Source organism: Rhinoraja longicauda, chromosome 36 (assembly GCF_053455715.1).
Source record: "Rhinoraja longicauda isolate Sanriku21f chromosome 36, sRhiLon1.1, whole genome shotgun sequence".
NCBI lineage: Eukaryota > Metazoa > Chordata > Chondrichthyes > Rajiformes > Arhynchobatidae > Rhinoraja > Rhinoraja longicauda.
This window is the reverse complement of record NC_135988.1, coordinates 2,794,071-2,817,815: the sequence shown is the minus strand read 5'-3', so window position 1 is coordinate 2,817,815 and position 23,745 is coordinate 2,794,071. Positions and strand designations below refer to the sequence as shown.

The following is a 23,745-nucleotide window of genomic DNA, read 5'->3' as shown; positions in this document are numbered from 1 at the left end:
ATCTTCAAAATATCAATTAAATCACTTCTTCAACAAAATAAACTGAGCACATGTAATCTAGAATTCTTATACGCACAACATAATAAATCACATTTTCAGCTTCAACCTCTATAAACTGAAACGGGGGTAAACTTGAACTCTCCACACAAGGGTCAGCTCGTGCACGCGCCAAAACTCTTTTTAAACAAGTTTCAACGTTGTGATGTAAACTTCATGCCATTGGAATTTTTAATTACTTTTTTCTAATGAGGCGTCAGTGAAAACTTACGTCGGGTCATTAGCCAAATTCAGGAACAGACACACATTGTCCATCGACCCGTTCTCCTCAAAGTCTGACTTGAAGAACCTGGCTGTCTCCATGTTTACCTGCAAGGAGTAAAATGATCATCAATTTCAACTGCACAGTGTCTCTCCAAATTTCTTAACTATGTTAAAAATTGACATCACACAACGCCACGTTACACAGAATGTAGGACAGCACAGCACAGCAACTGGCCCCGCCGCTCACAATGTCTGTGCCAAACATCACCCCACGTTAAACTCATCTCCTCTGCCGGCAGGTTTTGTTTTTAGAGATACAGCGCAGAAACAGGCCCTTCGGCCCACCGGGTCCGCGCCGCCCAGCGATCCCCGCACACTAACACTATCCTACACCCACAAGGGACAATTTTTACATTTGCCCAGCCATGTAACCTACAAACCTGTACGTCTTTGGAGTATTTATGAGTACAGGTGATTCATATCCCTCCATTCTGTTCATATCTAAAAGCCACTTAAATGCCACCGAGGGCAGTGGAGGCCAATTCACTGGATGAATTTAAAAGAGTTAGATAGAGCTCGATGGGCTCGTGGAACCAGGGGATATGGGGAGAAGGCAGGCACGGGTTACTGATTGTGGATGATCAGCCATGATCACAATGAATGGCTGTGCTGGCCTGAAGGGCCGAATGGCCTCCTCCTGCACCTATTTGTTCTGTCTATGTTTTCTATGCCACTATCAGACCTGCCTCCGCTAGTATCCTTGGCAGAGCATTCCAGGCACCCACCACTCCTATTAAAAATAAAACTTGACCCGCACATCTTTAAATGTTCCCCCTCTGACATTAATACTACACCCGCCAGCCATTGACATTTTCACCCTGGGAGGTTCTGATTGTCTACCCTATCTATGCCATTACATTGCATGTTCAGTGTACACAGTACATTATGGTGCAACTCGATCTATGAGAGTGCTGGAACCTCCTTCCACCAGGTACACACAAAATGCTGGAGTAACTCAGCGGGTCAGGCAGCATCAAAGACAATAGAGCAGAGCAAGATAGACCACTCGACCCTTAAAAACCGTAGTACGTCACGGCGCCATTTTAGTAGGCAGAAACATTTAAAAAGAAAAAAATAACAAAAATCTGTGAATTGATAGATGAGATATTTTCTGCATTTTTATGGTATCATCACACGTACTGTTCCCCCAAAACACTGATTACACTGCAAGAGGCAGAGCGAACGGCGGGTCTTGCCTACTAAAATGGCGGACGTTCCGCTCCGTTGCGTACATTTCAGTATTGGCAATTTCGACGGAGTGGTCCATCTTGCTCCTCTAGTATCTTTGGGCAGCATCTCGGGAGAAGACAACATTCTTGTCTCTTGGATGCTGCTCAACAAATCTCTAGACTTCCCCAATATTGCACTTTAAAAAAAAAGGGTGTTTTCAATGCAACCTTATCTTCCTGCGGAAACAACAGACTATCCCAGCACAATCTAAGGCATTTATTCACAAAATGCTGGAGTAACTCAGCAGGTCAGGCAGCATCTCAGGAGAGAAGGAATGGGCGACCTTTCGGGTCGAGACCCTTCTTCAGACTGATGTCAGGGGGGGCGGGACAAAGGAAGGATATAGGTGGAGACAGGAAGATCGTGGGAGATCTGGGAAGGGGGAGGGGAAGAGAGGGACAGAGGAACTATCTAAAGTTGGAGAAGTCAATGTTCATCCCACTGGGCTGCCGCCGATGTAAATAAGTTGACATCTGGTCTGAAGAAGGGTCTCGACCCAAAACGTCACCCATTCCTTCGCTCCTGAGATGCTGCCTGACCCGCTGAGTTACTCCAGCATTTTGTGAATAAATACCTTAGATTTGTACCAGTATCTGCAGTTATTTTCTTACATCCCAGCACAATCTTGCGCATCTTCACTTCCTTCTACTCCAGGCCATTTTTGAGGGGAAAAAACAGGATACAGAGGGCGATGACACGGTGAACACTTACACCCATTGCAGCAAACACAATGGCAAAGTTTTCTTCACTGAAGTCCATAACATCCTTTGATTTCCTTACGAGACCAGCTTGACGACAGATCTGGGCAGCAATCTGTGGACAAATCAGGAATATACCCGTGTTAAACATGCTGCAATCGTCAGAGCACAGAGCACGGAGTGAGAAAGTGAAACTTCCCCCTTCAGCTTACATGCTTGCCACGGCCTTGCATTGTCCTGTATGTTAACTTGTTGATGTTACAGTCACCTCAATAGCCACTAGAGTCTCTCAAGAAAATATTGGTCAGTTAAGGAAGCTTGTACTCGCTGGAATTTAGAAGATTGAGGGGGGATCTTATAGAAACTTACAAAATTCTTAAGGGGTTGGACAGGCTAGATGCAGGAAGATTGTTCCCGATTTTGGGGAAGTCCAGAACAAGGGGTCACAGTTTAAGGATTAGGGGGAAGTCTTTTAGGACCGAGATGAGAAAGTTTTTTTCCACACAGAGTGGTGAATCTGTGGAATTCTCTGCCACAGAAGGTAGTTGAGGCCAGTTCATTGGCTATATTTAAGAGGGAGTTAGATGTGGCCCTTGTGGCTAAAGGGATCAGGGGGTATGGAGAGAAGGCAGGTACAGGATACTGAGTTGGATGATCAGCCATGATCATATTGAATGGCGGTGCAGGCTCGAAGGGCCGAATGGCCTACTCCTGGACCTATTTTCTATGTTTCTATGATCTAATCAGCATCAATGGTACCAAACAGGAAATGGTTGAGAGCTTCAAGTTCCTTGGCGTTAATCTGACCAATGATGTGCTCTCTGAAACTGCTGTCCTGCAATGCTGAGAAACTAGATCCTGCACTCCCGTCATTTTCTCTTCACTCTACCTTTTGAGTTTGGCTTAATTGTGTTCATGCTTAATAGTATTGGATTGGATAGCACACAGACAAATGCTTTTCATTGTACCCCGCTTCACATAATGAGAAACCCAAACCTAATATTCAATTGGCACTTAGTATTGCCATCCGTATTTGCTCCGTGAAGACATGACAAGATATGACCTACTTCGTTGTGTGGTAAACCTGCGGCCGAGAAGATGGGGATTTTCTGCCCTCGTGCGATGCTGTTCATGCCGTCGATAGCAGAGATCCCCGTCTGAATCATTTCCTCAGGGTAGATGCGACACTGAGGATTTATGGGCTGACCTGACAAACGGCAACAGCATAAAATATATAATAAACTGTGATCAGGTGCAGGTTTTTTGAGTTCAGGTCTTGTTGCAGCAGGGCATCTTGGAACGTGAGCTAATACCAGTGACACACTCAGCACGTGTTTACGGGCACAACACCGTTAAATGAATCAGTTGAAAGCTGGAATACACTGGAATTTAGAAGGATGAGAGGAGATCTTATCAAAACGTATAACATTATTAAGGGGTTGGACACGTTAGAGGCAGGAAACATGTTCCCAATGTTGGGGGAGTCCAGAACAAGGGGCCACAGTTTAAGAATAAGGGGTAGGCCATTTAGAACTGAGATGAGGAAAAACTTTTTCAGTCAGAGAGTTGTGAATCTGTGGAATTCTCTGCCTCAGAAGGCAGTGGAGGTCAATTCTCTGAATGCATTCAAGAGAGAGCTCTTAAGGATAGCGGAGTCAGGGGGTATGGGGAGAAGGCAGGAACGGGGTACTGATTGAGAATGATCAGCCATGATCACATTGAATGGCGGTGCTGGCTCGAAGGGCCGAATGGCCTCCTCCTGCACCTATTGTCTATAAAGCAAGAGTCATTGTAGAATAATTACAGACAATACTTTTTGACCAGTACACCATAAATGAGAGCTTTGTTGTAGATATCAGTTGCTAAACAGTGAAACATGTAATACAAATTCACAGTACAAAGTCTACTTACTAGAATGATCTCAGACATATCCGAACAACAGCAGTCGGAGGCGACGGTGACGGAGAGCATGGGGAGAAATGCACCAGGGTGTGGCGCTTGGAAAGGTATAGGGTTAACTCGAAGATAGACACAAAATGGCGGATTAACTCAGCGTCACAAGCAACATCTCTGGAGATGTCCCCGATTAAAATGGGCTAGACTGCAATGTATTATTGGGCAGCACACGTGGTAGAGCCAGGGACACGGGTTCCAGCCCGGCCTCGTGTGTTGTCTGCGCTGTTTGCATGTTCTCCCCGTCACCACGGTGGCGCAGCGGTAGTGTTGCCGCCTTACAGCGAATGCAGCGCCGGAGACTCAGGTTCGATCCCGACTACGGGCGCCGTCTGTACACAGTTTGTACGTTCTCCCCATGGGTTTTCTCTGAGATCTTATTATCTGAATGGTGTCAAGTTAGGAGGAGGGGGAGTTCAACGAGATCTGGGTGTCCTAGTGCATCAGTCAATGAAAGGAAGCATGCAGGTACAGCAGGCAGTGAAGAAAGCCAATGGAATGTTGGCCTTCATAACAAGAAGAGTTGAGTATAGGAGCAAAGAGGTCCTTCTACAGTTGTACCGGGCCCTGGTGAGACTGCACCTGGAGTACCGTGTGCAGTTTTGGTCTCCAAATTTGAGGAAGGATATTCTTGCTATGGAGGGCGTGCAGCGTAGGTTCACTAGGTTAATTCCCGGAATGGCGGGACTGTCGTATGTTGAAAGGCTGGAGCAATTGGGCTTGTATACACTGGAATTTAGAAGCATGAGGGGGGATCTTATTGAAACATATAAGATAATTAGGGGATTGGACACATTAGAGGCAGGAAACATGTTCCCAATGTTGGGGGAGTCCAGAACAAGGGGCCACAGTTTAAGAATAAGGGGTAGGCCATTTAGAACGGAGATGAGGAAGAACTTTTTCAGTCAGAGAGTGGTGAAGGTGTGGAATTCTCTGCCTCAGAAGGCAGTGGAGGCCAGTTCGTTGGATGCTTTCAAGAGAGAGCTGGATAGAGCTCTTAAGGATAAGGGAGTGAGGGGGTATGGGGAGAAGGCAGGAACGGGGTACTGATTGAGAGTGATCAGCCATGATCGCATTGAATGGCGGTGCTGGCTCGAAGGGCTGAATGGCCTACTCCTGCACCTATTGTCTATTGTCTATTGTCTATCTTCGGTTTCCTCCCACACTCCAAAGACATGCAGGTTTGTAGGTCAATTGGCTGGGCAAATGTAAAAATTGTCCCTAGTGGGAGTAGGATAGTGTTAGTGTGCGGGGATCGCTGGGCGGCACGGACCCAGTGGGCCGAAGGGCCTGTTTCCGCGCTGTATCTCTAAATCCAAAATCTAAAACCACAAGAAGTTCCTCCGGGTGCTCCGACTTTCTCCGGCATCTCAAAGACGTGCGTGGGTTAAACGGCCACTGTACATTGCCCCTACAGTGCAGCGTGTAGATGAGCGGGTGGGATAACATAGAACCAGTGTGAACGGGTGGCCGATGTCAGCGTTGACTCAGTGGGCTGAAGGACCCGTTTCCCTGCTGTATCTCTAAATCAAGCTAGACAATTTGATCGCATAAACCGTTGTGAATTTGCCTATTGTATTTGCATTGACCAAGTGTCGAGTCACACATATCATATCATATATCATATCATATATATACAGCGCGGAAACATGCCTTTTCGGCCCACCAAGTCCGTGCCGCCCAGTGATCCCCATACATTAACACTATCCTACACCCACTAGGGACAATTTTTTTAAAAACATTTTACCCAGCCAATTAACCTACATACCTGTACGTCTTTGGAGTGTGGGAGGAAACCGAAGATCTCGGAGAAAACCCAAGCAGGTCACGGGGAGAACGTACAAACTCCTTACAGTGCAGCACCCGTAGTCAGGATCGAACCTGAGTCTCCGACGCTGCATTCGCTGTAAAGCAGCAACTCTACCGCTGCGCCACCGTGCCGACATAACACGTAATGTCTGGATTTTACTGATAGAACGTGCTCTCCGTGTCCAAGACTAAACGGATGACTGGACTAACGTTTAAAGTGAACCGTTAAGCTGGTAAGGTACAATAAATTGTATTTATGTATTGTATTTTGTGTAGTTTTTTATATAAACATTTTTTTAAATTGTATTTTATATAAACATAGCACAAAAAGTAAGGAAATCTGTGTTTGGTAGATTTTTTATTTGTTGTAACAATGCTTCTTGGCAATAAATCTTATAGCGTTGGAAAGCCTGTTTATTTCCCTTTTAAATGGTGCCACATTTGTAAGGAACATGCATTGTGGGATGAGCAGCAGAGTTGAGTATATGGGTTGCGCCCATGAAAAATTTGCCAAATCTTCTCTGCCAATGCCAAACAGCTTATTCTGCTGTTGCTATTGACTTGTTTTTGAGCTTCTGGTACCCCCAGGTGCTGACAATCAGGTGCCTGATTGGCACCTGATTGGCAGCATCTGTGAGCATGGGCCCTGCTACAGTGGTCAGTAGGTGTCTGCTCCAAGAATCGGAATGCCACGTTTGACTGATCTGGATAGGGCCCGTGCGATAGGGCAACTTCAAGCTGGTGTTCCACAAAACCAAGTTGCGGCATTATTTGGAGTGAGCCCTAGTACCATCTCCAAAGTGAAGGCCAAGTTCCATATAACGGGGGATGTCAGAGACAGGCCGCGAAGTGGGCGTCCCAAGAAGACGACACCCGAAGAAGACCGTTTCCTCACCCTGTCAGCACTTAGGAACCGTAGGCTGTCTTCTACAGATTTGCAGTCAAGGTTTGCAGGACGATATGGCCGACGGCTCTCTGCCCAGACAATTCGGAACAGACTGCACGCAGCCGATCTCCGGTCTCATAGGGCTGCCAGGAGGCCTGCCATGACTGCCCTTCACCGTCAGGCCCGTTTGCGCTGGTGTCGGCAACACGTGCACTAGAACCTGAACATGTGGAGGAACGTTATGTTCAGCGATGAGTCCAGATTCTGCCTACGGCAGTTGGATCATAGGGGCAAAGTGTGGAGAAGACGCGGAGAACGCTATGCTGATTGCTGCACCGATAGAGTAACATCTTTTGGTGGAGGCAGTGTGATGGTGTGGGGCGGTATCTCCGAGGCTTGTCATCATTGGAGCCAAAACGAGGCTTGTCATCATTGGAGGCAATCTCAATGCAGAGATATCGAGATGAGATTCTGCAACCAGTGGCAATCCCATATCTCCACAGTCTGGGACCGAACTCTATCCTCCAAGATGACAATGCTCGCCCCCACAGAGCAGGGTTTCTCAGAGACTACCTCCAGAATTTGGGAGTGGAGAGAATGGAATGGCTGTTGTGGCTGTGTATGGTTCTTCCACACACTACTGAGGCTCCTGTTTATTAAATGAATAAATTGTTAAATTGCCAATATGTCTTGTTTCTTCAGACTTCAATCATCCAATCCACCAAACAACACCGAACAAGAGTCAATGGCAGAATAAGCTGTTTGGCATTGGCAGAGAAGATTTGGCAGATTTTTCATGGGCGCAACCCACATACTCAGCTCTACTGCTCATCCCACAAATGCATGTTCCTTACAAATGTGGCACCATTTAAAAGGGAAATAAACAGGCTTTCCAACAGTATAAGATTTATTGCCAAGAAGCATTGTTACAACAAAGAAATAATCTACCAAACACAAATTTCCTTACTTTTTGTGTTATGTTTATTTTGTCAACAATTTGTTTCCTTTGGGACAAAGAGCACTACAAAGCATGGAGGGGGGGAGGGAGAGAGAGGGGGGGGGAGGGAGAGAGAGGGGGGAGGAGAGAGAAGGGGGGAGTGAAAGGGAGGGGTGTCCCATGTCGATTCCTGGATCTTGTGGGAGGGGGTTGGTGGATGGCAGGTGGTTGTTTGTTCTGTGAGAGGAGGGACGAATGGGAGGGGAGAGGGGTGTTTGAGGGTTTGGGAGATGGGGGGGTGGGAGATGGGGGGGTTGGGAGTGGGGGGTGTTGGGAGTGGGGGGGTTGGGAGTGAGGGGAGGTTGGGTGTGGGGGGGGGGTTGGGAGTGGGGGGGGGTTGGGAGAGGGGGGGTTGGGAGAGGGGGGGGTTGGGAGTGAGGGGGTTGGGAGAGGGGGGGTTGAGATGGGAGGGGTTGAGATGGGGGGCTGGGAGAGGGGGGGGTTGGGAGTGGGGGGGGTTCGGAGTGAGGGGGGGTTGGGAGTGAGGAGGGTTGGGAGTGAGGGGGGTTGGGAGTGAGGGGGGGTTGGGAGTGGGGGGGGGGTTGGGAGTGGGGGGGGGTTGGGAGTGGGGGGGGTTGGGAGTGGGGGGGGTTGGGAGTGGGGGGGGGTTGGGAGTGGGGGGGGGGGTTGGGAGAGGGGGACAGTAACAGTCTCATGTCGATTCCTGGATCTTGTGGGAGGGGGTTGGTGGATGGCAGGTGGTTGTGGTTGTTTGTTCTGTGAGAGGAGATTTAGCCAGTATTAAGGCAGTACTGCCTTAATACTTGGTCAGCCATGATCACAATGAATGGCGGTGCTGGCTCGAAGGGCCGCATGGCCTCCTCCTGCACCTATTATCTATGTTTCTCGTATTGACTGAGCTAATACCATCTGGAGTTTAGAAGAATTGGGGACGGCCTCTTCAGGACTTGGCAGGGTAGCTGTGAGGAGGATGTTTTGCCTTGCTGAGTTGTCTGGACCCAAGGTTGGCAAACAAATTTGCGGCACGGTGGCGCAGCGGTAGAGTTGCTGCCTTACAGTGAATGCAGCGACTCAGGTTCGATCCTGACTACCGGTGCTGTCTGTACGGAGTTTGTACGTTCTCCCCGTGACCTGAGTGGGTTTTCTCCGAGATCTTCGGTTTCCTCCCACACTCCAAAGACGTACAGGTACGTAGGTTAATTGGCTTGGTAAATGTAAAAATTGTCCGTAGTGGGTTTAGGATAGTGTTAATGTGCGGGGATCACTGGGCGGCACGGACTTGGAGGGCCGAAGGGCCTGTTTCCGCGCTGTATCTCTAAATCTGTATCTCTAAATCTAATATTTCTCAACGAAAATATATTACTTTTTTGCATAACTGTTGCCAGGACTAATTTGAATAATTTCATTTAAAGAGACTAAATTTTCATCCTTTCATCAAAGGTCTGCGCAGACCCGGTGGGCCGAAGGGCCTGTTTCTGTGCTGTATCCCTAAATCTAAATCTAAAAAATGTTCACAAGCATAAATTATTTGAAGATTGGGTGTTTTGGGAATTAAATGATCCCAACTATTACACGTACAATATTCAATATTCAGAACAGAAATATGTGCGTACCCATAATGTCCAAGTAGTCCTCAGCAAGGACAGTGGGACCTCTGTCTATTGGTTTTCCAGATCCGTTAAACACACGACCTGCAATGAAAACATTTCAATTTTTAATTTCCCTCGGCAACGTAGAGAACACTGGATGCTGTCCGATATTTGTAGGCCCTGGAGTGGCATCGTGATATCAAAACTAACCAACAATGCCCAATCTGGGCTCTGAAGCAATTTCAAATCCAAGGTTATAGGTTGGCCTTCACTGATGAGGACAGTTTTCACATTAGTGTTTCTGCAATCTGCTTGTTTCTTATCCATGGCTTTCTTCCATACGTAACTGGATGTCCCGTCCTTTTCCTGAACAACTCCAGGGCAGCAGAGTGGCGCGGCAGGTAGTGCAGCTGCTTCACAGCACCAGAGACCCGGGTTCCATCCTGACCTGTGTGGGGTTCGCCCCATGACCGTACCACCTTCCTTCAGGTGCTCCGCTCTCCTAACGCGCCCCAAAGATGCGAGGGTATGTAGGTTTAAACGGCTTCTAAACTGTCCCTCTAAATGTCGGGAGTGGGTGTGAAAGAGGAATAACATAGAACTGGTGTGAACGGGTAATCGATGGCCGGCGTGGACTCGGTGGGCCAATGGGCCTGTTTTCATGCCGAGTCCTTCAGTTCAACTCAATTCAATTTTTCCTGTCTCTCTCCTCCCGTCTTGTGTAAGAAAAGAGTTGGAGGGAAGTGCACCAAAGATAAGACACAAAATGCTGCAGTAACTCAGCAGGTCAGGCAGCATCTCTGGAGAGAAGGAATGGGTGACGTTTCGGGTCGAGACGCTTCTTCAGACTGATGTCAGGGAAGAGGGCGGGTTCCCAGAGACCTTGGCCCGTGATCATACCTAGAGACCTGGCCCGTGATCATATTCACACAAAAACTCACTTTCAACTTTGATTAAAAGCCATGGCAGTTTATAAATGACAAGCTGAGGATGAATAATTTAAGGACATTGCAAGCTTAAATATCTGACACAACACTTACCAAGCATATCTTCAGACACTGGAGTGCGCAGGATATCTCCAGTAAACTCACAGCTTGTTTTCTTTGCATCAATACCAGAGGTACCTTCAAAGACCTTTCAAATGAGATAGAAAGGAGAATGTACAGTTGCACTGTCGATCTCACATTTCACTGACTCAGTCAACCAGGTAACAATATTACAGACGTGCAGCACATTACATAACAGGAGGGTGATATCAGTGATTGAAGAAACGGACATCTTGTCAGGAGTACAGCGGGCAGTACGATGGCATGGCTGGTGGAGCTGCTGCCTCACGGCACCAGAGATCCAGGTTCGATCCCAATCGCAGGTGCTGTCTGTGTGGAGTTTGCACGCTTTCCCTGTTGCCCGCATGGATTTCCTCCAGCTGCTCCAGTTTTCACCCACATCCTAAAGTCGTGCGGGTGTGTAGGTTAATTGACCTGTGTGAAACTTCCTCGTGTGTGGGAAGTGCATGCAAAAGTGAGGTAACACAAATTAGTGAAAACAGGTCAGTGTGGACTCGGAGCTGAACGGGCCTGGCTCCATGCTGTATTTTATAAATTCATTTCAATTCAATTTTAACACAACCATAAAAGAGGAAATGAAGATCTTAACCATTTCAATATTAGAACATAGGCGTAGTGGAAAGAGAAATAGCCTAGTAGGAAGAATCACTGTTTAGATATCAATAGCAGAAATAAAACAGCAAATATAGTATTTGTCCGCCAACCTCGGTGGGGAAAAACAAATTATTTTCCTCTACTTTAGAGCCAGAAACATTGCCCTCTTTCAAATGCTGAACAAGCTGTGTGCATATTCAGTGTTACAATTTATCTGATAGCATTCAAGGCAGCAGGTTATCTTTTAAAGCGTTAGTTTTTGAATCGAAGAAGTTGTCGTACCTGAACCACTGCTTTCGAGCCACTGACCTCCAGTACCTGCCCACTGCGCTTGGTGCCATCTGGAAGTGTCAGATGCACAATCTCAGCATATCTGGGAAACTGGAGGACAAACAAGTTACAATCAGACTTCTGACAATCCCTTGCATGGAAGTGTTTTACACAATCTCACCCAGTCTCATAGTTACATCGAAATTTCATCATATGATTCAACCTTTTCGGATATATAAGAAAATAACTGCAGATGCTGGTACAAATCGAAGGTATTTATTCACAAAATGCTGGAGTAACTCAGCGGGTCAGGCAGCATCTCAGGAGAGAAGGAATGGGTGACTTTTCGGGTCGAGACCCTTCTTCAGACTGATGTCAGGGGGGCGGGACAAAGGAAGGACATAGGTGGAGACAGGAAGATAGAGGGAGATCTGGGAAGGAGGAGGGGAAGAGAGGGACAGAAAAACTATTTAAAGTTGTAATCATTGTCAATTTAACACTCGTGTAAACTCCTAACATAATTAAGGGATGACGCTGCAGTGAAGAGAAGATTTGCAAGGATGTTGCCTAAAGTCAAAGGCACGAGTTAAAGGGAGAGGTTGGGCAGGCGGGGACTTTATTCCCTGGAGCATAGGAGACTGGGGATAATCTTACAGAGGAGTATAAAATCATGATCGAGTGAATGCACAGAGTCTTTCAGCTATGGTGGGGGATTCAAAAGAACCAGAGGGCAGGTTTAAGGTGAGTGGGGCAAGATGTAATGGGAACCCGATTTAGTGGCAGGAGGTTGAAACTGGTTGAAAGATGGATCTTTGGACGATGTGCCAGAGGATGTCGTTGAGACAGGGACAATAGCAACATTCACAAGACACTTGGAAGGGGACTTGAATAGGAAAGGTTTGGAGGTCTCGGGGCCACATGCAGGCAAACGGGACTATCTTAGACGGAGCATCCTGGTAGGCATGACTCTGTGACGCAAGCACACAAGTGTAGTGGCCTGGCGGAGGCCAGAGAAAAGGCAAGACGCCAGGCAGTGTTTTGTTAGATTCTTTATTAGGCTGTGAGCTGGTGCCCACAGCGTAGTTCTCCAAGGGATGATCCACGCCTTCCCTTGGTCTGGCTTTTAACTCCTTTCACCTGTCCGTCACGTAACGAGGGGGCTGACCCGAGGAGTGGCCTGATCCGCCACACAAGATTATTAGTCACGGCCTCTGGATTATCCCTCCTGTAATTTAGCTGCTGCACAGTCACACCATTGAATAACATAACACACTGATCATTAAAAGAGCTTTCCCATTTGACTCTATATCTTAGCCTTTTCTCCGCAACCCTGCAAACAAGTCATTTTTCCAATTATAGATCCAATTACCAAGTTCGTTCTTGCACAATATAATTCTATTCTTCAGGAAACGGGGCTTCCCCTCCTCCATTATAGATGAGGCTCTCGCTAGGGTCTCTTCTACATCCCGCAGCTCCGCTCTTGCTCCCCCTCCCCCCACTCGCAACAAGGACAGAATCCCCCTCGTTCTCACCTTCCACCCCACCAGCCAGCGGATCCAACAAATCATCCGCAAAACATTTCCGTCACCTCCAACGGGACCCCACCACTGGCCATATCTTCCCATCCCCTCCCCTCTCTGCGTTCCGCAGAGACCGTTCCCTCCGTAACTCCCTGGTCTACTCGTCCCTTCCTACCCAAACCACCCCATCCCCGGGCACTTTCCCTGCAACCGCACGAGATGCAACACCTGTCCTTTACCTCCCCCCTCAACTCCATCCAAGGACCCAAAAAGTCTTTCCAGGTGAGACAAAGGTTCACCTGTACCTCCTCCAACCTCATCTATTGCATCCGCTGCTCTAGATGTCAACTTATTTACATCGGCGAAACCAAGCGCAGGCTCGGCGATCGCTTCGCTCAACACCTGTGCTCGGTCCGCATTAACCAAACTGATCTCCCGGTGGCCGAGCACTTCAACTCCCCCTCCCATTCCCAGTCTGACCTTTCTGTCATGGGCCTCCTCCAGTGCCATAGTGAGGCCCACCGGAAATTGGAGGAACAGCACCTCATATTTCGCCTGGGCAGTTTGCAGCCCAGTGGTATGAACATCGACTTCTCCAACTTTATATAGATCCTCTGTCCCTCCCTTCCCCTCCTCCTTCCCAGATCTCCCCCTATCTTCCTGTCTCCACCTATATCCTTCCTTTGCCCGCCCCCCTGACATCAGTCTGAAGAAGGGTCTCGACCCGAAACGTCACCCATTCCTTCTCTCCCGAGATGCTGCCTGACCTGCTGAGTTACTCCAGCATTTTGTGAATAAATCAAAGTTTGTCACTGGCAGGAGGTTGAAACTGGTTGAAAGATTGTTATAATGCATTAAGCATTTCTTTATTTTTTATAGATTGCTGTGTAGATTTAGAGAAAAACTGGCTTTAATTTGAATGTAACTTGCAAAACATAAGAGTTGTAGAGGCATGAAAAGCAAATGATATGAAGATAAAAGCAATAAAAACAAAGTAAGCAAAAAGGTATGTACGTTAATTATACACAACAAATCTACTGAGAAAACCAGCATGGAAAAGGAGGGGTCCAGAGGGCGAAAAATCAACCTGTTACAAACACTTAAAAGGTTTTTATTGAGAGGAAATTAGAAAAATACAGAGCATATATTTCAAAGCTTAGTGGGAAATGCAAACTCTTATTTCATATCTTTGACAAAAAAAGGTTATACTAATAGAAAGATATTCAGAATCCATGTGGTTAGAGATTAAAATACAAATTTAAAAGATGAATACAAATCAGGGAGATTCGTAGTTAACAATTACCATTGTAACACATTTTAACTAATCACTAACTAGGACTGTAAATGGAGAAGAGAACATAACATTCCAAACATGAGTCTCGACCCGAAACGTCACCCATTCCTTCTCTCCAGGGATGCTGCCTGACCCGCTGAGTTACTCCAGCATTTTGCGTCTACCTTCGATTTAAACCAGCATCCGCAGTTTTCTTTCCTATACGTCCTAACATGATACCACTTTCTTGACCAATATGGCAGCATGTTTAAAATGGAAAAGATTCAGATACTTGTTTGGAAGTATTAAAACAGATTATCTGTAGAAATCAATTATGGCTCAGGCTCTCAGGACTGATGAACTTACTACTAGTTCAAATCAAAATAATAAGTTGAAGCAGACTTCTGAATCAGATTCAAGAGCGGGTTTTGTATAAGTTCTGGTTGAGAGGAGCGAGGTGGAAAGACAAGTCGACACGAAGGATTAAAGGTCAAAGAAAACTTTTTAAAAGCAAGTTGCAAAGTTGAACCATAAACCACCCAAATGTGAAACTATACTTTCAAGTTTTAGAAAACCAATGCTGTTGAAAACAGAAATTAAAGAGATGATTGATGAATAAAATTATGGAAGCGGCCACGAGCAGCCTGTGGGATTTGAGGGGCCAAAACTGAGAGGTCTTAGGCAAAGATTAATTGCAAAAGACTTTGGCCAATGAAGAAAATAAATGCAAAAACACCCAAATCACAGTGAATGATTCAAGTGAACCATCAGAGCAGAACTGACTATCAAAATGATGAATGAAGTTATAACAACAGGACTAAAGTGTGGGATTTGAGATATTGCTCAAAACAAGGATAAACAACAGACAGAATAAGCCAAACGTCTCCTCTGTAACATCCATGTAATTCTACACACAACTGAGCTCAGTACCTTGACTTGATCCAGGATTACGAGTGGCCCGTTCACACCAGAAACTGTTTTATATGCTGCAAAGAGAAAAAAATGTCTTAATTCTTCTTTTAAATGTTACTAGATGCAGTGTTTTGTTGTGGAGCGGCAAAATACATTTCAAAGGATCATAAGTGATCGGAGAAGAATTAGGCCATTCATCCCATCAAGTCTATTCCACCATTCAATCATGGCTGATCTATCTCTCCCTCCCAACCCCATTCTCCTGCCCTCTCCCCGTAACCACTGACACCCGTACTAATCAGGAATCTTATCTATCTCTGCCTTAAATATGTCCACTGACGGTCTCCACAGCCTTGTGTGGTGACAAATTCCAGAGATTCATATCTGTATAATTTCCATATTCTTATCTGTATAATTTTTGCCACTTTGTATAATCTTAAATTACCATTAATGAAATACAAGAGCATTGTTTCCAAATTACCATGGAATACTGCAGCGTGGCATTCCACGCTGGTCACAGTCTATACGTATATTTTACCAACATATCTGGGTGTCCTAGTGCATCAGTCACTGAAAGGTAGCGTGCAGGTACAGCAGTCAGTGAAGAAAGCCAATGGAATGTTGGCCTTCAAAACAAGAGGAGTTGAGTATAGAAGCAAAGAGGTCCTTCTGCAGTTGTACAGGGCCCTAGTGAGACCGCACCTGGAGTACTGTGTGCAGTTTTGGTCTCCAAATTTGAGGACGGATATTCTTGCTATTGAGGGCGTGCAGCGTAGGTTTACTAGGTTAATTCCCGGAATGGCAGGACTGTCATATGTTGAAAGACTGGAGCGACTAGGCTTGTATACACTGGAATTTAGAAGGATGAGAGGAGATCTTATCAAAACGTATAAGATTATTAAGGGGTTGGACACGTTAGAGGCAGGAAACATGTTTCCAATGTTGGGGGAGTCCAGAACAAGGGGCCACAGTTTAAGAATAAGGGGTAGGCCATTTAGAACAGAGATGAGGAAAAACCTTTTCAGTCAGAGTTGTGAATCTGTGGAATTCTCTGCCTCAGAAGGCAGTGGAGGTCAATTCAAGAGACCTTAATGCATTCAAGAGAGAGCTAGATAGAGCTCTTAAGGATAGCGGAGTCAGGGGGTATGGGGAGAAGGCAGGAACGGGGTACTGATTGAGAATGATCAGCCATGATCACATTGAATGGCGGTGCTGGCTCGAAGGGCCGAATGGCCTCCTCCTGCACCTATTGTCTATTGTCTATAACATTCAGGATTGTTGTTTTTAAAATATGGTGATTTACATCAGAAATATTTGCAACATTAGTATGATGCTAATGTCGAATGCAACAAAGCCAAATGATTGCCTGTAATGACTTAATAACAAAGAGAAATACACACATCAAAAGACACAAAGCGCTGGAGTAGCTCAGCGGGTCAGACATCATCCCAGGAGGACATGGTGAGGTGATGTTTCGGGCTGGGACCCACCCGACCATCTCTTAATCATGTTCTCCAGAGATGCTGCCTGCCCTGCTGAGTTACTCCAGCTTTTGGTGTCTATCTTCAGTTTAAACCAGCATCTGCAGTTCCTTCCTGCACACACTCCAGCACGGTGTCTTTTTTACATCTATGGTTTCTTGTTTCTACACAAATACACACACACATTGTAGGCTCCACACTGACTTGAAATCCTCACTCTATTTTGACAACGTTAAATATAAAAGTCAATTTGATAGAGAAGCTGTGGGCGAACCCAACTGGTCCAGCAAACATTAAAACATATCTGCTTTAATCAGCATCTTGTGACATGGGAACCGTAAACATCTGTAAATTAAAAGCAAAAAAGCAGGTATGCATTCGATGTGAAGATTCCTTGTCAGACCTCATGGGTTCCGAGGATAATATCTCATTCTGTAATGTTTAATTACGTTTTAATATTTCTTTTACATTTTTTCCCCATTTGTAAAAATAGTACTTAAAATTATCAATGATTGGTGCAGGATTAATAGAATGACATCATCTTTTTGAAAACATACAGCAGGAAGGTGTAAATATTTTTATTTCGTGTGACTTGTTTCACAGGTTAGCAGTTGTACGTCTGTACTCTCTCGTCAGCCCCCCCCACCCCCCCCCCCCACGCTGGTTCCTCTTTGTTCTCGGCGGCTGGTCCATGACCGACCCCCAGAACCCACCGTGGGCCCACCTGCCATTGCCCGCCCACGGTTATCCGCCCGCCGTTGCCCGCCCGCAGTTGCCCGCCAGTGTCCTCTCCTGTGACGCTCGCCAGGAGCTTCTGACGGCCTTCCTCACTTCCTCGCTCTCCGGCGGTTGCTCGTGGGTCGTTCCTCGCTCTCACAGCGTGGGTGTCCCACCAATGTCCCCGGCAGGCGAGCCGGGCCCGACCAGGCGGGTCTGACAGCCGCCACTGTCCATACGTTTTAGGAGCAGGATTAGACCATTCGGACCATTGAGTCTACTCCGCCATTCAGTCATTGCTGATCTATTTTCCCCCTCAACCCCAATCTCCTGCCTTCTCAACATAACCTTTGACACCCTTACTAATTCTGACAATCTCCAGCCTCCACAGCCGTCTGTGGCAATGAACTCCGCAGATTCACCACACTGTTCCCCGTTCAAGGATAATTCCGACCATGATCTAGCAGAACCAAATGGGACTGCTCCAATGCTGAGCTCACATGAATATGCACTGGTCAGCCAAAACATTATGACCCAATGAGCCAAAACATTATGACCAATGGGGCTGCACACGGAGGACCTGCCTAATATGCTGTTGGTCCCTCCATGTGCAGCCCCATACGCAGCAGGGTGCGGTGCACTGTGTATTGTGACACATTCCTCCCATGACCACCATTAACATTTTCTGTGACTTGTGTCAGTCGACCTTCTGTCGGTTCGGACCAGACGGGATAGCCTTCGTTGCCCTTGAGCCTTGGGCGCCCAACACCCTGTCGCCGGTTTGTGGTTTGTCCCTCCTCGGACCACTGTCGGTAGGGACTCACCACTGCTGACCGGGAGCACCCCACAAGCCTTGCCGTTTCAGAGATGCTCTGACCCAGTCGTCTGGCCATAACAATTTGGCCCTTGTCAAAGTCCTTCCCCTTTTGTCCTGCATCCAACACATCAACTTCAAGAACTGACTGTTCACTTGCTGCCTAATATATCCCACTCCTTGACAGGTGCCATTGTAAACAAGATAATTAATGTTATTCCATTCGCCTGTCAGTGGTCATAATGTTTTGGCTGATCGGTGTATATTAACTTAGATTTAATAGACAGGATGGTAAATACAACATCATAGAAACATAGAAAATAGGTGCAGGAGGAGGCCATTCGGCCTTCGAGCCAGCACCGTCATTCATTATGATCATGGCTGAACATCCTTATGCATACCATGGAGTTTGTACCAATTTAATTCTGTCCTGTATGATATATGTAGTATTTTTCAAGAAACACTTCAACTTTTATGCATAACTAGACCAAGTGGACCCGTTGGACCCCAAATCTCTCCCTGCATTGGTGCAGCACCTTCTCCTCCCACTCCCTGTCCCCCTCCACCCCCCTTATCCTCCCTCCCTAGGAGATAGATTTAACCTTTAAAATGTGAATAACTTTAAAAATGTAACACCAATTTCAATGAAACTTCTTCCATTAGCACCAAAGGGACGACGGTGAGTAAGGTGGGCCTAAAATTGTTGCGCTATCGTGTACCATTTTGGCTGCAGTTCAGGAACAAACAAACAAACCAGAGTTTTAGTATATAGATGACGTGTAAACAGATATCTTGTGCTGTCACATTTGGTAAATAGATAACTAGTTTGTACATCTCCTAAATTCTAAAATACAAGATGGTGGACACATTAAAAAAAAGATGGAAACCCTTATGGGCAGATACATGGATAGGAAAGTTTGAGGTTCATGACCCAAATACATACAAACGGGACCAGCTTAGATGGGGCATCTTTTTCGGCATGGACAGGTTGAGCTGAAAGGCCTGTTCCCCTGCTGTATGACTGACCTAAAAGGCGAACTCTCCACCTCGACCACAGCTGCTGCCTCACCTGCTGAGTATTTCCATCACTTTTGAGCTATTTTTTCATATTTCCCGCATTTGCAGACGTCCAATGTTGCTGCATTGTGTGTGCCCACCTTTCCCTCATTGAAGGCGCAGCAGGAGGAGCAAGGTTGATCTGGATGACCTTCACTCCCCTTTCCCCACAGCACAAGAGACCGTTCCTCCCCAGTTTATGAACAGCGGTCGGTATATGTACAGCCGGTACACACCAGAGGGAGGGAGTTGCTGGCTGCTGCAGGCATCTTCTGGCCTGTGGAAATTCAGTTGACAGCCACATTCCCAATTTGTGAACCATCCAGGTTCACAAACTGTTCACAGCAATGGAACCCTGCCATAACCCAAGGATGACTTATGGTAAACAATCACAGAGCACTGAAACAGGCCCTTCGCCCACCAGGATTTATAACGGGAAAGATCGCATTTGCCCCACATCCCATTGCATCTTTCGGGAGTAGCTCAGCAGGCCAGGCAGCACCTGTGGAGTGAAATGGACAGGCACCATTTTGGCTCAGAATTCTTTTTGCTCAAGATTACAGTATCTCTTGTATTTGCCGCTAAAACCTTTCTATCCTAAGGACATGGCCTGTTAATATCAAAACCATGAATATACAATAGCTGAGGCCTTTAGACCCTGTGCCAAAGGAATCACCACTTTGCTAGCCCACAGCCTCTTCAACAGGCATCCCTGTAACATAGAAAATAGGTACAGGAGGAGGCCATTTGGCCCTTCGAGCCAGCACCGCCATTCATTATGATCATGGCTGATCATCCACAATCAGTAACCTGGGCCTGCCTTCTCCCCATATCGATTTATTCACAAAATGCTGGAGTAACTCAGCAGGTCAGGCAGCATATCGGGAGAGAAGGATGGGTTGACGTTTCGGGTCGAGACCCTTCTTCAGACTGATGTCAGGGGGGGCGGGACAAAGGAAGGATATAGGTGGAGACAGGAAGATAGAGGGAGATCTGGGAAGGATCTCCCCATATCCCTTGATTCCATGAGCACCTAGAGCTCTATCTTCTATGAATAACCTCCTGTGAGGAGGTACGGTAGCGCAGCGGTAGAGTTGCTGCTTTACAGCGAATGCAGCGCCGGAGACTCAGGTTCGATCCTGACTAAGGGTGCTGCACTGTAAGGAGTTTGTACGTCCTCCCCGTGACCTGCGTGGGTTTTCTCCGAGATCTTCGGTTTCCTCCCACATCCAAAGACGTACAGGTATGTAGGTTAATTGACTGGGTAAATGTAAAAAAAAATTGTCCCCTAGTGGGTGTAGGATAGTGTTAATGTGCGGGGATCGCTGGGCGGCGCGGACTTGGTGGGCCGAAAAGGCCTGTTTCCGCGCTGTATATATATGATATATGATATGATAGGACATTTGTCAACTGCAAGTAAATACAGGAAGTATTTAGTTCTTCTCCAATCCACCCACAAACTCTTAAGAGAAAAGAAAAAAAAACTACTGGAGAAACTCAGAAGGCCAGACAGCATATGTGAGGGAAATGAACAGATTTTGGGTCAGGATTTTTCTTCAAACTGAAGGGAGGGGGTGCTAGAAAAGAGCCGAGAGTGGAGCAAAAGCCTGGCAAGTGATAGCTGGACTTAGGTAAGAGGGCAGATTGGCAGATAGGTGGAGTAAGTGGCAAATTCTCGCTGTTGGCAACGAGGACAGAAGGGTGCCACATCAGAGGGGTGAAATGTAAAAACCAGAGGAGCGGGGGAGGAGATAAGGATGGAAGGGGATAGGATGGAATAGAAGGAGATAAAAGGCGCAGCAGTAGAGTGGCTGTCTTAGAGCTCCAGAGTCCCGGGCGCCGTCTGTACGGAGTTTGTACGTTCTCCCCGTGACCTGCGTGGGTTTCTCTCCGAGATGTTCGGTTTCCTCCCACATTCCAAAGACGTACAGGTTTCTAGGCTAATTGGCTGGGCAAATGTAAACATTGTCCCTAGTGCGCGTAGGATAGTGTTAATGTGCGGGGATCGCTGGTCGTCGCGGACCCGGTGGCCGAAAGGGCCCGTATCCGCGCTGTATCTCTAAACTAAACTAAAACTAAAAGGGAAATATAGGACTTGAGGATAGGCGATGAGTGTATGGCGGGGAAAGGAAGCGTCGTCTGGCCATTCCCTCCACTGATGCTGCGTTCCTCCGGCGCTTTGGTTTTTGATCCGGTTTTTCAGCGTCTGCAGCCTCTGGCGTCCGCTCTCTGACTGACAACACTGTCATGGTGCTGGTGTTGAAGTCTCCACACTGAAGGAATGGCCCCTCTCCCTCCCTCCCCCCTCTCCCTCCCTCCCCCCCTCACCCACCCACCCCCCACTCACCCACCCACCCCCACTCACCCTCCCCCTCTCTCCCTCTCCCTTCCCCCCACCACCTCTCCCTTCCTCTTTCCCTCGCTTCCCTTACCCACTCTCCCCTCCCCCACCTCCCTCCCACACTCCCCCTCTCCCTCTCCCTACCTACCTCTCCCTCTCCCCTCTCCCTCTCCCTACCTCCCTCACCCCTCACCCTCCCCCACCTCCCCTCCCCCCCTCTCCTCCACCTACCTCCCCTCTCTCCCTCTCCCTTCCTCCTTCCCTCGCTTCCTCTTCCCTCTCTCCCACCCCCCCTCCCCTCCCCCTCACCCACCTCTCCCTCTCCCTACCTCCCTCTCCCTCTCTCCTCACCCCCCTCTCCCTCCCCCCCTCCACCCTCTCCCCTACCTCCCTCTCTCCCTCTCCCTCCCCCCCGCCACTCACCTTCCTCTTCCCCTCCTTCCCTCTCTCCCTCCCCCCCTCCCCCCCCTCCCTCCCCACACTCCCTCTCCACCCCCAACTCCCCTCTCCCTCTCCCTCCCACCCTCTCCCCTCCTACCTCCCTCCCCAACCTCCCTCCCCCCCACTCCCCTCCCCCCCTCCTCCCCTCCCCCACCCACTCCCCCTCCCTACCTCCCCTCTCCCCCTCTCCCTACCTCCCTCTCCCCTCTCCTCCCCCCCTCTCCCTCCCCCCCTCTCCCTCTCCTACCTCCACCCTCCCTCTCCCTTCCCCCCTCCCTCTCCCTTCCTCTTCTCCCCTCCTCCCTCTATCCCCCACTCCCCTCCCCCCCTCCCCCCTCCCTCCCCCCTCCCACCCACCCCCTCTCCCCTCCCCTCCCTCCCCCCCCTCTCCCTCCTCCCCTACCTCCCTCCCCCCCTCTCCCTCCCCCCCCTCTCCCTCTCCCTACCCTCCCCTCTCCCCCTCTCCCTCCCCCCCTCTCCCTACCTCCCTCTCCCTCTCCTCCCCCCTCTCCCTCCCCCCCTCTCCCTCCCCCCCTCTCCCTCCCCCCTCTCCCTCTCCCTCCCCCCTCTCCCTACCTCCCTCCCCCCTCTCCCTCTCCCTACCTCCCTCTCCCCTCTCCCTCCCCCCCTCTCCCTACCTCCCTCTCCCTCTCCCTCCCCCCTCTCCCTCCCCCCCTCTCCCTCCCCCCTCTCCCTCTCCCTCTCCCCCCCCTCTCCCCCCCTCTCCCTCCCCCCCTCTCCTCCCCCCCTCTCCCTCCCCCCCTCTCCCTCTCCCTAACCTCCCTCTCCCCCTCTCCCTACCTCCCTCTCCCTCTCCCTCCCCCCCTCTCCCTCCCCCTCTCCCTCTCCCTACCTCCCTCTCTCCCTCTCCCTTCCCCCTCCCTCTCCCTTCCTCTTTCCCTCGCTTCCTCTTTCCTCTCTCCCTCCCCCCCCTCCCCCCTCCCTCCCCACTCTCCCTCTCCACCCCCTCTCCCTCTCCCTCTCCCTCCCCCCTCTCCCTCTCCCTACCTCCCTCCCCCCCTCTCCCTCCCCCCTCTCCCTCTCCTACCTCCCTCTCCCCCTCTCCCTCCCCCCCTCTCCCTACCTCCCTCTCCCTCTCCCTCCCCCCTCTCCCTCCCCCCCTCTCCCTCCCCCCTCTCCCTCCCCCCCTCTCCCTCTCCCCTCCCCCTCTCCCTACCTCCCTCCCCCCCTCTCCCTCTCCCTACCTCCCTCTCCCCCTCTCCCTCCCCCCCTCTCCTACCTCCCTTCCCTCCCCCCCTCCCTCTCCCTCCCCCTCTCCCTCCCCCCTCTCCTCCCCCCCTCTCCCTCCCCCCCTCTCCCTCTCCCTCCTCCCCACCCTCTCCCCCCCCTCTCCCTCCCCCCCTCTCCCTCCCCCCCCTCTCCCCCCCCCCCTCTCCCTCCCCCCCTCTCCCCCCCCCCCTCTCCCTCCCCCCCTCTCCCTCCCCCCCTCTCTCCCCTCCCCGGCCTGCCCCCGCCACTCACTCAGCTGGGCTGCGACATGTAGTTCCTGCTGACGGCCTGGACGTGCTCCCGGGAGGTGGCGGGCGCGCCGCGGGCCGAGATGTCGCCATGGCCCCGTTTACCATCCGTCCGGTCGACTTCATCGCCATCTTCTCCGCCGTCACTGCGCACTGCGCATGCGCCCCTCCCTCCGCCGCGCACTGCGCATGCGCCCCTCCCTCCGCCGCGCACTTGCGCATGCGCCCCTCCCTCCGCCAGCCCCGCCCGCGGCCCGGTGCGCACGCGCGCGGTGCGGCGCCGGCCCCGCGGTCGCCAGTGCGCATGTGCGCTCTCTGCTGTCCCTGGTGCTGAAGG

General features: G+C 49.3%; 1 protein-coding gene across 1 annotated transcript in view; it reads right to left on the bottom strand.

The window, feature by feature from the left end:
• The window catches only part of LOC144610258 (V-type proton ATPase subunit B, brain isoform), a 29,274-nt gene extending 13,727 nt beyond the window's left edge, over positions 1-15,547 (bottom strand). Inside the window, exons 1-8 of the mRNA XM_078428847.1 lie at positions 15,526-15,547; positions 15,099-15,154; positions 11,388-11,486; positions 10,485-10,578; positions 9,469-9,546; positions 3,317-3,456; positions 2,263-2,364; positions 269-366 (exon numbers count right to left, since the gene is read on the bottom strand). Of these exons, the coding sequence (XP_078284973.1) occupies positions 269-366; positions 2,263-2,364; positions 3,317-3,456; positions 9,469-9,546; positions 10,485-10,578; positions 11,388-11,486; positions 15,099-15,154; positions 15,526-15,547 (689 nt within the window). The remainder of the gene's footprint in view (positions 1-268; positions 367-2,262; positions 2,365-3,316; positions 3,457-9,468; positions 9,547-10,484; positions 10,579-11,387; positions 11,487-15,098; positions 15,155-15,525) is intronic.
• Between the last annotated feature and the right edge of the window lie 8,198 nt (positions 15,548-23,745).